This window comes from Malaclemys terrapin, chromosome 3, assembly GCF_027887155.1.
Source record: "Malaclemys terrapin pileata isolate rMalTer1 chromosome 3, rMalTer1.hap1, whole genome shotgun sequence".
In the NCBI taxonomy this organism is placed as follows: Eukaryota; Metazoa; Chordata; order Testudines; family Emydidae; genus Malaclemys; species Malaclemys terrapin.
The window spans coordinates 166523237-166539359 of NC_071507.1; the positions used below are offsets into that span (position 1 = coordinate 166523237).

At 39.8% G+C, this 16123-nt stretch overlaps 1 protein-coding gene across 1 annotated transcript in view; it reads left to right on the plus strand.

Moving 5' to 3' along the window:
* CSMD1 (CUB and Sushi multiple domains 1) overlaps positions 1 to 16123 on the plus strand; it is a 1946356-nt gene that overhangs the window by 1498917 nt on the left and 431316 nt on the right. The window contains exon 22 of the mRNA XM_054023823.1: positions 14240 to 14409. Coding sequence (XP_053879798.1) covers positions 14240 to 14409 — 170 coding nt within the window. The remainder of the gene's footprint in view (positions 1 to 14239; positions 14410 to 16123) is intronic.

Consider the following 16123-nt stretch of genomic DNA (forward strand, 5'->3'; position numbering starts at 1 on the left):
TAATGAAAAGTGGCTGGATAAAGGTTTTTACTTAAAATGTCAGGCATATGAACCAGGCTTCATAAACTACAGTTTTTCATGATAGAATCCCTTTATTTGTTTGAATATATGACTGTATTACTCAGCTGTTCATTCTCCATTTGTTGACCAATGTTGTTTATGGAACACTTATTTTAAAAAATTATACAGCCTACATCTTGCAGAACTGAAAACAAAAATCTTCAGCCATTCAGAAGGTTCTCAGGATGATAGTTTGTGGATTGTCTAAATTTGATGTTAAACAGCTTCGTATTTTACTTTCTTCTTAGTACTTGTTATGCAGACATTATCTTGTTTTTTTTCTTGAACTTAGGAATCAAGGTGCATGACAGCAGTAAATTAAGTAACAGGGGAATTGGTAATTTTTTGTTCTCAGTCTGAACAATTGTATCTTCTGACCTAGTGAACCATCAGTATAATATTATTGGTTTTTCTGAAAGACCTATTGTAGTTTCCTTTGTATCTCATTCCAATATTCTATCAAATTTAGTAAAAAAAACCCCAGATTTATTCAGCCAGGGGCAAGATTTAGAACTATTGATGTGGAAGAGGAGAATTAACCTGGCTTAGTATCCTGGGACCAACACAGCTAAAACAACTTAGAAGGGAAAAGACATTTTACGTGCTTTTCATGTAATCCTTCAGACATTTTCTATCTTAACCTTTTAGCAGGTCTTTTCTTCACTATATTTTGAATGAGGGATTTGCATCTGAAATCTTGACTAATTTCCCAGAGTAATTTGTTTAATGTTCATGTTTTGCATTGCAAATTTTTTAAAAGTTACAAAGACACCTACCGTTGTTGTAATAATTAAGTATCCAAACTTTGAGTTAGCCATATGGTTGTGTGATTGGATCTTCTCCTTATTGTGACAGAAACAGGTTTCAGTTTCTAGGTCTTGTCTCTTGCACAGCTTTGGGGTAGAGAATTCATCATGTTGGTCTGTAATGACTCCCCTTAGTTACTTCATAGCAGTTTTTCATGGATTTTAAAGGTCTTTATTATAATGAAATCTGGTTGTTATGATGTATGGCCATGAGGTTAAGACGTGTAAAAATCCTTGAGAATACCTAGTATTCCAGAAGCATGAGGAGGACAGAATAATATTAGACAATTTGTATTTTCTTTGCTAATGCCCAGGCATTGGAAAAGTGATTCTGAACTAAAATATTAAGGAAGGTGCCAACATTTAAAATATTATTTCTCAAGTTCATGTATCCATTTGATGTCCTATTTTCCCCTATGCGGATGTAATTCCTAAAGAGGAGAAGGAACTCCATGACTGGTAACTTGGTGTTTCCTACTCTTTCTTCTGTTTGCAGGGCAGGATTCCCTAACCATGAAAAAAATCAGTCCTTCTGCCCCATACTCCACAGCTCACTTGAGACTTTGCAGGTGCTACCTGAGGCACCAGGTATCCATTTGAGTGCCGCTATCCTTTGCTCTGCCACACAGACCTACAGGACCCTGTTGTTACCTAAAAAGTACAGCTCCTGCCTCCTAAATTTTTTCCCAGTGGAGGGTTCCACAAGATGAAAGGGAAAACAGCCCAAACTGATGCAGACTCAAGTTTAAATTAACTTGCTATGTCTTTTGCCATTATTTTTGTGACTGAAGAATACAGGAGTCTAGTCAACTCTCCATCTGTCAGTCACCCCCCCCCCCATTCTAGAAACCAGTGGAGTTCATAAGGGCTCAGATGAAATCAGGAGCACACCACTTATATAGAATTCCTCTATATCCATGGATGGCAGTTCTTCTTGGTTTGGTTACACTGGAGGAGGATGGGATCATTCAAAAAAATAGTTTAGTTAATTTTTGGGGGGGGGAACTAACTAGGGGTGTGTGGGTTTTTTCACACAGAAGAGCTAATAGAAATGAGTGGATCAATTTATAAATAGATTACACTTTTATTCAGTTCATAGAACAATAATAATATATCTTTCATTAAATCTATGTACAAGATACCCATTCCTAACTTATCACAAAGCACTTTACAAACTACATGCAGGAAAAAAAACATTTATCCAAACAGTTATATTTGAACCTAGCAGAGGAGATAGACACAGTCACAGATAAAGCTGATAGAAATATAGCCATGTGATGTGCTCACTTTATTGTTCTAGCTGTATAACTGAAACTAACACACAAGTGTGGCTTTGCACTGGGGAGGAGAGAGTGCTAACATTTAAAGCAGGGGCGGGCAAACTTTTTGGCCTGAGGGCCGCATCGGGTTTTGTAAATTGTATGAAGGGCCGGTTAGGGGAGGGAGTCGTGGCCCGGCCGCCACCTCCTATCTACCCCACCCCCCGGGACTCCTGCCCCATCCAAACCCCCCTGTTCCCTGACGGCCCCTCTGGGACCCCTGCCCCATCCACACCACCCCCGCTCCCTGTCCCCTGACCGCCCCTGGACCACCACCGCCATATCCAACCCCTCCTCATTCCTGATGCCTCCCCCTACCCCCGGGACTCCTGCCCCATCCAACCACCCCTTCTCCCTGTCCCCTGACTGCTTCCAGAACCCCTGCCCCTGACTACCCCCTGCCACCCCATCCAACCCCACCTCCTTCCTGATAGTCCCCCCGGAGCCCTGCTCCCATTCAACCCCCTGTTCCCCCCAATCACCCTGCCCCCTGCAGGGCCGGCTCCAGGCACCAGCCCTCCAAGCATGTGCTTGGGGCGGCACCTGGAGGGGGGCGGCGCTCACACGGGGAGAGCAGGGCCGCAGCCAGGTTCGCCGCCCTCCCCCGGCACTCCGGCTGCCGGGGAGAGCGGAGCTGCGGCGGGCTCGCCGCTCTCCTGGCGCTCCGGCTGGCCGGGGAGAGCGAGGCTGCCCTCCTCCCGGCGCTCCGGCTGGTCGAGGAGAGCAGGGCCGCGGCCGGGCTCTCCGCCCTCCTCCCGGCACTCCGGCCGGTCGGGGAGAGCTGGGCCCCAGCCGGGCTCGCCGCCCTCCCCTGCTGCACTCCCCGCTGGGGGGCGAGGGGCGGCGGGAGGCTTTTTTGCCTAGGGCAGCAAAAAAGCCAGAGCTGGCCCTGGCCCCCTGACCACCACCCTGAACTCCCATGCCCTCTATCCAACCACCCCTGCTCCCTGCCCCCTTACCACGCTGTCTGGAGCACCGGTGGCTGGCGGCGCTACAGCCACACTAACCGGCTGGAGCCGGGCCACGCTGCTACCACCACCACACAGCACAGAGCACCGGGTCATGCCAGGCTCTGCAGCTGCGCTGCCCCAGGAGCTCACAGCTCTGCCGCCCAGAGCATTGCGTCTGCGGCAGAGCGAGCGAGCTGAGGCTGCGGGGAAGGGGGGTCAGCAGGGGACGGAACAGGGGCAAGCCTCCTGGGCCAGGAGCTCAGGATCCAGGCAGGATGGTCCCGCGGGTCCTAGTTTGCCCACCTCTGATTTAAAGGGACTGAACATCACACAAACACTTATGTTTGAATGTCCCTGTTACCTGGTTTTCAATTTTGCCCTCCGAAAACTTGCTCAGTAGCTCACTCAATGAGAAGAACAACCACTTATATGAATATTTTTGATCCCCCCAAATGTTTCAGACAAATAGGATTGGTTGTACACAAACAAATCAGTTCCCGCTGATACTGAATCCTGTTGAGTTCGCTACACACTAATGGAGGACAGGAATTAAATACCACCTTATCCTAGTGAACCTGCACCACAGCATTCAGATGGTTTTATATTTTGTTATACAAGGTTAGTTAGTTATATTTTATGTTATGCAAGGTCAGTTAGGGCTTCCTATTAAACCTGGTGAAATGAATACTACCTCCATTGTAGTGAAACTTCTGCTTTAAAGGTAATATGGGCTACTTCATTTTGTGACATGCAAAGTATGACTATAATGGACCCTTGCATGGAAATACATATCTGTGTGATGGTGCAGTGTGTGAAAAATATTCCCGTGTTGTTGGCTCCAGCTTTTTTGCCGCCCAAGCGGCGAAGAAGAAAAAAAAAAAAGCTGCAATCGGCGGCACTTCAACGGCTGCTCTACCACACCACTTCATTCTTCAGCGGTAATTCGAATTGCCACCAAAGACCCAGACGTGCCGCCCCCTTACATGGACCTCTCCAAGCACCAACTTGCTGCGCTGGTGCCTGAAGCCGGCCCTGGCTGCAACTAAGGGATTTATACCACAGTTAAACTATCACTGAAATGCACTATCACAGCAGGCACATTACACTTCCATTTCATTTATGTATCCCAATTGACTAATTTTGCTTGTGTCTACATGGCCGATGAAGTGAACTCCTTTTTTGCTACTGTTTTATGCCCTACATAGAATATTCCTAAAACAGGCTATGGGATAGCACAAAGTTGCTGTTGAAAAGATACAGAAACTGGGTGTTACATTATTTCATGTTTAATTAGTGCGGCTCCATTATTAAATTGTATGTAGCAGTTTATTTTGAATGATACATTAATGCTGAATTACAGTGGAATCTTTATGGAGGCACTGTTCATGTCATATTCACATTACTATCACTCATGTATCATGCTCAGTGGTGTTACAGTAAATACCACATGAATAATTAATAGTGGGGTGCTAACATAAATTGACCACACTCTCTAATAAGTAGCTCTTCTTTAATAATTTGTTTAGTATTCACTGTAAAATACTTAATTATAATGAATCTATTTTGTCATGTTGTAATGGTGAGTTGCAATTTCATAGGAATTCCAACATAAGTGACACCCCTGCCAGCCTGAACAGGACTGGAGAATTCTTTGGTATTATCAACCCTTAGGATTTGAGTTTTATATTGTTATTTTTACTTCCCTCACATCATATGATTTTAAAGGCCTTCATCTTTGAGCAATTTGGACCAAATCTGGAAATTCTTATTCATCTATAATTCAGTCCTCAGTCAGACAAAGCTCCCATTTAAGTTCTGTGGAAGCTGTGCCTTAAGGAAGAAATCTTTAAGGATTTGAAACATGCCGCTGCCCGGCCCGAGGCTGTGCTGGTATCTGGAAGGGAGGTTCTGTCACAATCTATAAGGCTAGAGACAGCTGTTGACAGATTTAACTTGCCAAATGTTTAGGTAGATTTATGACAAAGTTTAGCAAGGTAGCTCAAATGACATTGATTTTATAGCAGTCTTTAATACCCACATCTTATAATTTTGGAATTTTATAAACATGGACACAATTGTAGGTGGTTTTCAAAATCATTTTTGGTCAGAGTTTTATTTCATGAAAACAAATGGTGATTTGATCAAGTCATGATCAAAGTCTCAATATATTGGAACCTCAAAATGGTTTCAGTTTTGAATCACCTGTATCTCACGAGAAAAAGACAAAATAGAAGAAACTAAAGAGAATTCAGTTTTGTGAAATGGAGTGTTAGGATATGGTTTGCAAAAGTAAAACAAGGGTTGGTTTGGATATTGCTCTCGTTTTATCCTAGCCACAAAGTTCAGAGTAAGAGAGCAGTTGTATGAATGATCCCTGTTTTTGACTTGTTTCTAAACATTAAGCTATGCAAAATTTATCACATTTTAACATTTTTTAAAAGTTTTCTTAAGAAGCCAGGTAATGTCATGCATATCAATCTAGATACTTTATTGACTGGTAATGGAGAGAAAGAGAGCAAAGATCTGATGAGTCTCTGATCTTTATATTAAAAACAGAAAATTCCATCTATCCTGTTATCCTCTCAGGCCAAAAAATGTGACCAGATTCACCCCAAGGGCAAGAGTTGAGAACTGGTATGAGTGACGTCTAGATCTTTAAACCAATCAATAAAAACAAAAAGCACAACTTTGCCGCTGTGAACACAATGGAAAAGCTCTTCCCTCAGTCCTGGGCAGGATTGGTGCCCAGAGCAGAGCAGTTATTGGCTTGGGAGCAAGAAATAACTCTACTCTCACTGGCACCTTTTTTAACCTCTGCCAGTATGAGGGATGTATCCGTACGTGCCTGGGTTTACCGCTGCACACATCCTTCCGGTCATAAAGGGTCAGTAGAAGCCCATTCCAGTCACCCAGAGATCAGCCTCCCGACTCAAACAGGAAAAAGGAAATAGAGAGAAACATATAGGTCAGGTGTATATTCATTCTGTAATGAGTTAGAGATTCTCATTTCAGTGCACACTTTAAATTGAGAGCTTATTATTTCTCTTTAATTTTCTCTCTTTGGATCTACTTAAAATATTTTCAAGCTTTTTGAAACTATGCAAACTATTGTATAAACCTCATTGTTGCAATTTTTACATGAAATGTATTGGGTGTGATTTCAATTTGGATTTTGTTGTTATTGGTAAGTCAGCATTTCAGTTTGAGTGTTCCTGTGAGTGTACTTAGCATTTTGTTTGTTTTATAGATTTTATACTTATATTCTGAAACTGTTTGATAGTCTTCAAAAGCTCATTTTGCCATGGTTTCTTTTATCCATTTCAAGGTGCTAAAATGAAAAAAAGAAACAAGTTACTTGTTTAAAGCATGTTTACTTGCCTCCCAAACAAAATAAGAAAATAATCTTGTTCCAGCCATGCTTTTCTCAGTACAGGAACAGAAGAAGTTTAAGAAGGTGACCTTAAACCACCATCTTAATACTTCCTCTCAGAGCCGGATTAACCCATAGGCTAATAAGGATATAGCTTTAGGCCCTCTTATTTTTAGGCCCTACTGTAGGCCCTCCGTTCCATACTGAAGTAACAGCTGAGCAATGATAGCGGGGCCATCGGAATTTTTTTGTCTCATTAGATATTGCTTTGTACAAATTAATCCATCAAGATGGTGAATTCAATTTATTGTTGTTGTGACTTTGTCTTTGTGGGCTAAATAAGTGTTTGTGGGTCCAAGCAATATTGAACTTTTTACACAGTAGGACTACACTTGACAATAGAAACCATGCCTAAGAAAGGAGGATGGCAGAAATTGAAGGAGGCCAAAGAAAGAGGGCAAAGACAAGATGTAGTGTTGAAAGGTACTCCTTCTCTCCTAACATTTTTTCTCCTACTAAGTCTGGTGGTGAGGAAGTCCAGGCGAATACCAGCCCAAGTGAACAGGCTGCACCTGCACCTGATGAAAAGGAGCAGTCTCCTGTGCTTCTCTAGCTTCAGTCTCACCCTACTCAACTGAAGACTTTCCCAGTGATAGTAATATAAGAGTGTTCTGACATGCCCCAGTGCTTATGTCTGTAAGGGGTCATTTATACAGACTGGAGACACCTGGACACAAATGTAGGTAATTCAGAGCTGAATTCAGCAGAAACTCCTTCCTCTCATAATGTCCCAGTTTAAGAACAAAGAAATTCAATAATTCAAAAATAGCAGCTACCCTGAGTTCTCAGTCACTTTTTAAAAAATCAATTTGGGGCAACATTGAGGTTTGTTCCTTTTCTCCCAATTCCTTTTCAGCATCCCACTTCTCTCTCTCCTTTGTCCCTTTTCCACCAATGTACAAGTAGTAGAGCACTGCTGATTGGTTCAGCAGGAGCACTCATGAAGTTTTAGCCAGGGAGAAAGAGACATAGATGGAAACCAAAGCAGACTTTATGCCCAAGAATGCATCATTCCCCTGCCCACACAAGAACAGCAAGGGCCAGTTAAGCAGCATGGCCCACTACAGGGCCAGACTCTCTGCTCCTCATCCTCAAACTGAAGAACAGACTTTAGCTAAGCCATTAAGAAAGGCGTTCACTGTTCCTAAATTACCTGGGGGTGAGAGGGTGTGGGAGAGGCTTTTAATAGAAACACTCATAAATCCTTAAATCCCTAGATCACATTTGAAAAGTGCTCATGTAATTCAGGTTGAAAAATAAGGAACTTAAGTCAAATATGACAATTTGAATGTGAGGAGTTTTTCTGAGCTATTAAACAATAAATTAATTCTAATATATATATTTTTACAATCTAAATACAGTTCCATGCCCAGAAAAGTCCTTCGTACTTTTTTACATGCAGTGTGTATATATATATTTTTAATCACTGCCTCTTCAACTCACACTCAAACTCAACATGCTACCTATATAGTCTGATGAGAACAAAGTAGTTCTATTTTCGGTCTAAATCAGGAATAACATGCTGTTTCTTTCTTTTTCTTTTTTCTTTTTTCTTTCTTTTTTTTTTTTTTTTGAAATCTTTAAGCTTCAAACCGTTGTGAACAAGTTAGCAGACTCCCCCCTATGCCCTTCCTGGAGCATATCTCAAGAAGCAGGTTGCTTTGTCCTTTTGGATGCTAGTTTCCTTTCATTTATTTTGACTTGTAAGGAATTAGCATGGTGTTGGCTTCAGAGCAAATTCCCTACTAGTTTCATGTATTTATGTCCCACTTACCAAAGACAGACTTTTACAAATTTTCCCGATGCCTTTATTAAAACAATTCTCATCACTCAGTGTTTAGGTTTACTTGCATAATGTATTTAAGATAATTGAACAAGTTGAGAGTGTGGCTATAATAATTTATTCTAACTACAATATCTAGCATGCAAATATTATTTGATCCTAAATACATAAGGTGAAAATGAGAATTAGTACATAGAACTTTTCCCTATGAGAAGAGAGAGAGATATTACTGACTGGATTGATTCGCCCAAACTGTGGGTCTTCGTGAGCCAGTTTTCAAAGTGATTATTCACTGGGAGAAAATTTATATTATATACAAAAGAGGAGAATGTGAATGACTGTATCAGTTATTTAATAGTTGCATTAGCTGCTTTGCACAGAAGGTGTTGCTGTGGATGGCAGTAGCTTTAAACAAAACAAAACACTTCTAAATTAAAGAAAAATGAGAAGACAGACTAAGAGACTTCAAAGATAAATGTTGCATCAGTTGTAAATTTTAAGAAATCTACCTTATGTTATTTCATATGTACCTCATGTGGCTCTGTACATGTTCACAGTACTATATAGTGGCAGATCAGCATGAAACAGATCATACATCCATGCCCTGAAGGGCATAAAATGGAAGGGTCTGATTCTGCAAATATAGAATATGGGACCAGATCCCCAGCAGGTGTAAATTAGTGTAGTTCCAGTAACTTGACTATAGCTACATTGATTTGCACTAGCTGAGTCAGTGGCCCAAACTGTTTATAGAATCATAGATTCCAAAGCCTGATGGGCCCTTAATAATCATCTAGTCCTACTTCCAGTATAACACAGGTCATAGAACTTCCCCAAAATAATTCCTAGAACATATATTTTAGGGGAAAACATCTGATCTTGATTTAAAAATTTTCAGTGATCAAGAATCCACCATGACGTTTGGTGAGCCATTGTCAGGATTCTTTTTTTCCTAATTTACCTAAAAAACTCCTTGTCATTAAGACTAATAGGGATTACTCCCAGTAGTAATTACTGTGTCCATTAGTGTTTATGGGATGAGGTCCTAAAATCATAAAGACAAAGGGAATATTGTGGAGTGAAGCATGGGTGGAACATAAGGAGGAAAAGGATATAGTTGGTATTTGCATAGATGTAAGTAGAGATGAAGTTAATAGAAGGTGGCTTCAAGGACCTTGAATTTCATATGGAAGACGAGTGACTGTTGTTCCCATTCAGGGATTTTCACATAGCTCTAATGTATACACAAATGGTTTCCTGTCTCCACGAGTTTGGCAAGGCTGGTTTTGTCACCATCGTTGTTCACTATTGGTCAATACTGGATTGGTCAATGGATAAACTTGAAGAGGCACCTGTTGGTGTCATTGAGCTGACCACCATTCTCATTTGAATTCTTGAATATGTCAGTGACTTTGTCTTGTTGGATCAGTTTGGTGAATCACTACAGCTCCTGGCAGATTTTGTCAGGAAAGAAGCAGCACACATTGGTCTGGTTATTAATCTGGATGAAACTAAGTCCTTGGCCATTACCATCAAGCAGACTCCAGCTCCAGATTACAACCATTTTAGTATTAACCTATCTAGATAGGGCATCGAGCAGGTGGCAGTTGTGAAATATTTGGGTAGAATCATAGTACTGGAGGATGCTATAAAGATGCAGACACTTGTATAACAGCAGCTGCTGTTATGTTTCGAGCCCTTCAGCAACCTCTGTGGGGACATCATGACATCAAACTTTTTAGGAAGCAGAGGATCTAAAAACTCATGGTTATGGCAACTCTATTGTATGGAAGTGAAACATGGGTGCTGAGGAAGGCTGAAGAACACCGGACTGACATTTTCAGTTCTTGTTGTCTTCCTCAGATGCTCCATCTCAAAAGTCAGGCCAACATCAGAAAGGAGGATATTCAAAGCCTAATCCAGCAACTATCTCAGTCAGCATGGGTTTTATTTCAGTGGCTTCGTTGATATGGACATTGTTGCAGTTATGACAATATCCTGGACAAACCTTATGAATTAATTTAAACCTTGCTGAATTAATTTTAAGTATTTTGGGAGTCCATTTTTTTAAAAATGTTCGTGTGCCATTGTATGATTGTATAGAACTTCTTTAGGAGGAAGACAGAATGAATGCAATCTTGCAAAATGTTAGGAACTTTAATGGGCTTTTTGAAATTGTGAACTTTTAAAATTAAGTGAATTTCCCAGGAAATCTCTAGAAGGAGTGTGTATGCTAATATAATTCCTCTGGTTATCAGCTTCTTTGAAGCTTCACCTTGGAGTGTGGACCCATTGTCTTCCTGATGACCTATTCAAAGAGCCAAACTGGATAAATGAATGGCAATCTTACTCATGAGGTTGCTTGTTTTTAGCTGAAGTTGTGATGAACTTGTGACCACAGGAAAAACTACTGATCATCAACCAGAATCCATGTTGGAGTTTGGGTGATCTCTAATAAGCTTATTAGCATGTGTGTGTGTGTTCTTTTATTGTTTTTAATAAGTCCTCTCTATTTCTTGTATCTTAAGAATAAAATGTGCTTGTTTAGAAATAGCTATGTGGTAGCTTAACTGTGAAAATTACACTGTACCATCTCTGAAGAGAAGGCAAAATAGCCTCCTTAGGCAGGTATTTTGCTGGGAATATCATAGGGTAGGCTGGGAACTCTTCAGCCTTGAAATACCTCGGTTGGAAGGGATAAATACATGTCTTTTCACCCAAGAGAGGCAAGAGCTGGGCAGCTGGAAGCATGACAGTGGGTTCCCCCTGCTGGATCACTGAGGGATAATACAGGTGCAGTTGCCCTGAACTGTGATAAACTGATTATTAGAATGGAAGACCAATGAATTCCAAAGTTTGTGTACCAAGCAATACCTCTACACAGCTGACAATCACCTGGATGCCAAAAGCTTTGGTGGCACAATAAGACTGTCAGTGGTGGACATAAACTGAATATACAACCAGACCACCTTAAGTACCTTGCTAAAGAGTAATTCAGGTGGTCCTCAATTGGCAAGAAGACCATGCCTCTGCAATTTTCCATGATGATGATGGAGTGGGATCTGGTTAAGGGGAACTTTGCCCTAGACTGTGATTTTAGTAAATTAGAGGGGTCAGGGAAGAGGGTATGGTTGTAAATATTGTGGAACATATTTTGGAAAACAAAGGGGTCATAACAACTTGGTAAATTTATTTTTTGAATCCTCATACTTCCCCATCTATTGTTTCCAGCTCTTGGTTGTCATCATGTCTACCTTTAGATTGTATACTCTTTGGGGTAGGAAATGTGTCTAGACATATCTTCAATAAAGCCTCTTGAACACAGTGGCCACTAAGAAATAATAATGATCATGGTTTCTTCCCCATTAAAATAATAAGTCTTCATAGAAGTCGGCTTCCTAATTGGAAATCATATTTAATAGGTTTACAGTTGTTATTGCTTTTCAAGCTTAGTTCAGTGTTAATTTTATATTACTTCACAGATATTAATACTGCAGGGCTACACCTGTTTTGTTTGTAGTACCTACTGGTATCATGTATGTCCTCCTGGTTATCATTTGATTACTGCAGGTAAATTATTTTTAGAAAAGTACTTTACAGCCAATGAGTTTTAGTTCTTTGGAGAAGATAGAGAGGCAACATGAATTGGGCCTAAGGAAACAAAGATATATGTATTCCTCAAGGAGTATTTTCATATCAATCTTTATCTGAGCAGACCCCTCTTTGTGGAAAAGTTTGTATAGGGTACCTGAACTTTCTACATGAGATAAGATTTCCTCAGTCTACTGCAGATTGTTTGTTAATTATTTACAAACAGAAGTCATCTGCAGTGATTCTTCACTGGATAAGTACTAATTTAAATGAAGTTCATAATGTTAAATTAAATGATAAATTCAGAAATATATGAAGTTCTATTTGTGTCAACACATTGGGTTTTGCATCTACTGACTGTAATAATGGCACTGTATAGAATTGATTTCATATACTTAATTAGTTCCTTTCATAGATTCAGTAGGTTAAATCAGCATATTTATGACCATGTATAATATCTTTTGTATATGTGATAGAGCTTTTGTCAGGAGAAGATATCTTGCCCTGACTTGGCTTGTGGAATTTATCTAAGATATCTTTTCTACCTATGACTATTAACTCAGTGGCAGATTCTCCAATCTACTAAAACTTCTTTGTGCCATATATGCAGGGCAAAGTGGCCTTAAGTTTGGCTGGAGATATCCATGGGAGAATCCCGCGGATAGGAAAGCTATCTGCTGGTGCAGGTGGCTCTGCTACCTACTCTAACTTCAGTCCCCCTTACCCTGAATAAAGACAGTGCAACATCTGGGCAGGATGAGGAGGGGAGGAAGCATGATGAAGTAGAGCTCCACTACATTTGATCCTCCACAAGCCGGGACTGACCTCTAACTTATGCCAAGGTGGGATGGCCCTGAATCAAGGAGTCACAACCCAGCTCCCTGATGGTTCCATTCTCCATACTATCTAAACAGATCTCAAATAGAGAGCAGAATCAAGACTTATATGTAAGATAGTCAATGTCTTCTCTTTCTTCTTCTTGTAATTGTTGGGAATATGTAAAGAAATCTATTGTAGCAGAGGAATTTAAAAACAAACACTGCAATATTCTTTAGGAGCCAGAAACTTCCAAAGTTGATAGTACCTGTCGAGACCATACTTGGTTTTGGAGACAGTCTTTTGGCAATTGATTATTTATATATAGATATAATATATGCATTTCTCCATGAGGATGTTCCCAGAAAAAATGCATTAAAATTCCAGATAACATTATGTTAAATTTTCAAAAGGGATCTCTAAACTTGTACCTCAAAATTATGCTTAGACCAACTTACAAATGCACATTCCCATTTGGAAGTGTGAATGGGTGCATTAGTTTAGAAACAACCTTTGAATGTGACCTAAGAATCTATTTTAAATCCACACATAGTATTTGAAATACCTGTGGTTGGAGGTTTACAAATTTCTTAGCTATTATTTCATTTGATGTAGGTTTGGGTCTGGCTCAGCATTTTTCACTCAGAACAATACACTTCACTCAGAACAATACACTGTATGTTATTTTTGCCTCATATTTAAGTCTTAATATTCAGTCCAATATAAATTATATATTTTAAAGTTCCTGTCGTATCTACGTACCAGTTTGTGACTGTAGTTCAGAACAGGTAAATATAGTTCTGTATTTTTTCCAAAGCTGCTAATATTTAGATTATCTGTTTTTAAACAGTATTTCATTCTTTTCTCCTCTGCTTAAATCCTGAGTTTTGAAGTTATTTGTGACCTAGCATATCTATATTGCATTCTTGATATACTTTTGTTACCCTTCAATCAGAAAACAAGCTAAGTCCACAGCCTAAACCTTCACCTCATGCTGCACACCTTCCTTTCCAGACTGGCAATAAAACAACACTCTTTACTGCTGAGAGGGAAGGGAAGGTCTTTTCTGTCCACCCTCCAGACTGCTGGGAGAAGGCTTCATCCACTTTTCGGTTGCGAAGGAGGGTAGCTGTTGATTTCATCATTGGCAGATGTCAGCAGCTTCTTTGTTGCTGATGGAAGAAATTGTTCCAATAGCTATCATACTGTCAGATTTTTGTTTTTTACCTTAGGACTTTACTCTCCATTTTGTCTAGTATTTTTATCAGGTAAAAGAGGGAGTCAATGTGGTCAGTGCTCCCCTTATTTCTGCCTAAAACCAGAATAAAGATAAAGTACAGAAGCAACATATTTCTCTCAAATAGTCTCTATTGCTTATGTATTATAAAAGAGACAGTGTTAGGTTTGAATATAATCATTATTTTATTTTCTTGAAATGGATAATCCACCTTTTTAATTTATTTTAATGTGCCTATTTCCTTTAGCTGAATGTGGAGCAAGTGTCTCTGGAAATGAAGGAACATTGCTGTCTCCAAATTTTCCATCCAATTATGACAACAACCACGAATGCATCTATAAAATTGAAACAGAGGCTGGTAAAGGGATCCATCTTAGAGCCAGGACCTTTCAACTGCACGAAGGAGACATTGTTAAGGTAAAAGAAAATTTGTTTCATTGTCTACTACCCTCTCCCCTCACTTTACATGAGCAATTGGGGTGTGTGTGTGTGTGTATATGTATGGAAATGAAATAGAGAATGAAATTTTATACATACATACATACATACATACATACATACATACAATATAAATTTAATTCTCTATTTCATTTGTATTTAATATAAAGAAAGATGATACCTGTCAGCTGTGATTTATATGCGCACGTGTGTGTAAATACACACACACATATAGATGTATAGATAGATATACATCTCTCTCTCGCTATATATATATACATCTATCTAGATCTATGTGTGTGTGTATATAGGTGTGTGTGTGTGTGTGTGTGTGTGTGTGTGTGTGTGTGTAAAATACTATATTTTGCTACATATAATATAACCCATAGCTGACTGGCAACACCTTTTTTATATTAAATGCAAATGAAATAGGGAACTGCATTAAGATTGCAATACAGCAAGTAGAAATATGATGCTATTATAATGATGATGATGAAAAGAAAACCTAAATTGTGAACCTGAATAATTTAAGAAATTGATTTCTATCCAAAGTGAACATGTTTATATCTACAGAGTTGTGAGTACTTCATGAGGGCAGTATCTAATCCTGGATGCCCCTTTTATTCTTAAAATTTTGCTTTTCCATTTTTTTTAACCTGTGCAATAATATTAATTAAGACATAACCAAATAATGAATATCCATCTCATCATTGAAAAATGTGAGGAGTATACTCACCCAACGATCATGTGCTTTATTGACTACACAGAAGTGTTTGATACCATCCAACATGACTAACTTTTGCAGATAGTGGCTGGTATGGGGATTTCAAAGCACTCATTGAACTCATCACAAGTGTAGAGGTTGGAAATAGCTTTGAGAAAGTTATTGAAAGAATGGTGGAAGATCATCATCGTAGGAGATAACCAGCGAGGAGATGGATGGATGTGTATGGCAGATCACTGGAAGTTATCAGTGCTCAAAATTTCGTAAAGGCTTCTGAAAATTCCATGATGCACTGACATTCATACATGAATAAATGTATTTAACAATGATAATTTAATTTATAAGTATTTTCTTTGCTCAATTGAGAAGAGAAGAGCTATACTACTGTTGTTAGTGCTGTGGAGTGTTGTTAAGGCTGCTAAGTGCTGCTGTTCCTGGAGCTCCAGTGTTAGCTGCACTAGCAGAGAGTGCAGCTGGCAGATTCAGCAGACCTTGATGTTGTTCATAAAGAAAGACCATAGGTTAGGTTTGGTGATGAAGGCACTTGGCCAGGTTAATTGTCGACAAAGCACAGTACTATTGCCCTGGCTCAATGGTTACAGGTACACTAACACATGTATTCTCGCAACAATGGTACCAATTCAATCAGCACACCACGAAGCTGTCCCCTAGACTTGTACAAAGATACCCCTCCTATGTCTTCTCTTTTTATACATTGATACAGACAAGTTACATATTACATTCTATATGTTGCTACCATCCTTGAATCTGCCAGTTTGAACAAAACATTTCCATCCATTACCAATATTACCATCATTATTACTGCTTGCTGTGTGCTCCACAGTATGTGAGAGTAAGGGGGGACTTTTATGGCGGGCTGGGAGGTTGAGGCAAATTGCCTGGCCACTGATTACGCGCAGCCAGACCCTAGGGCGGTTAGAAGAGCACAGCATGGCGCGCTGTGCATCA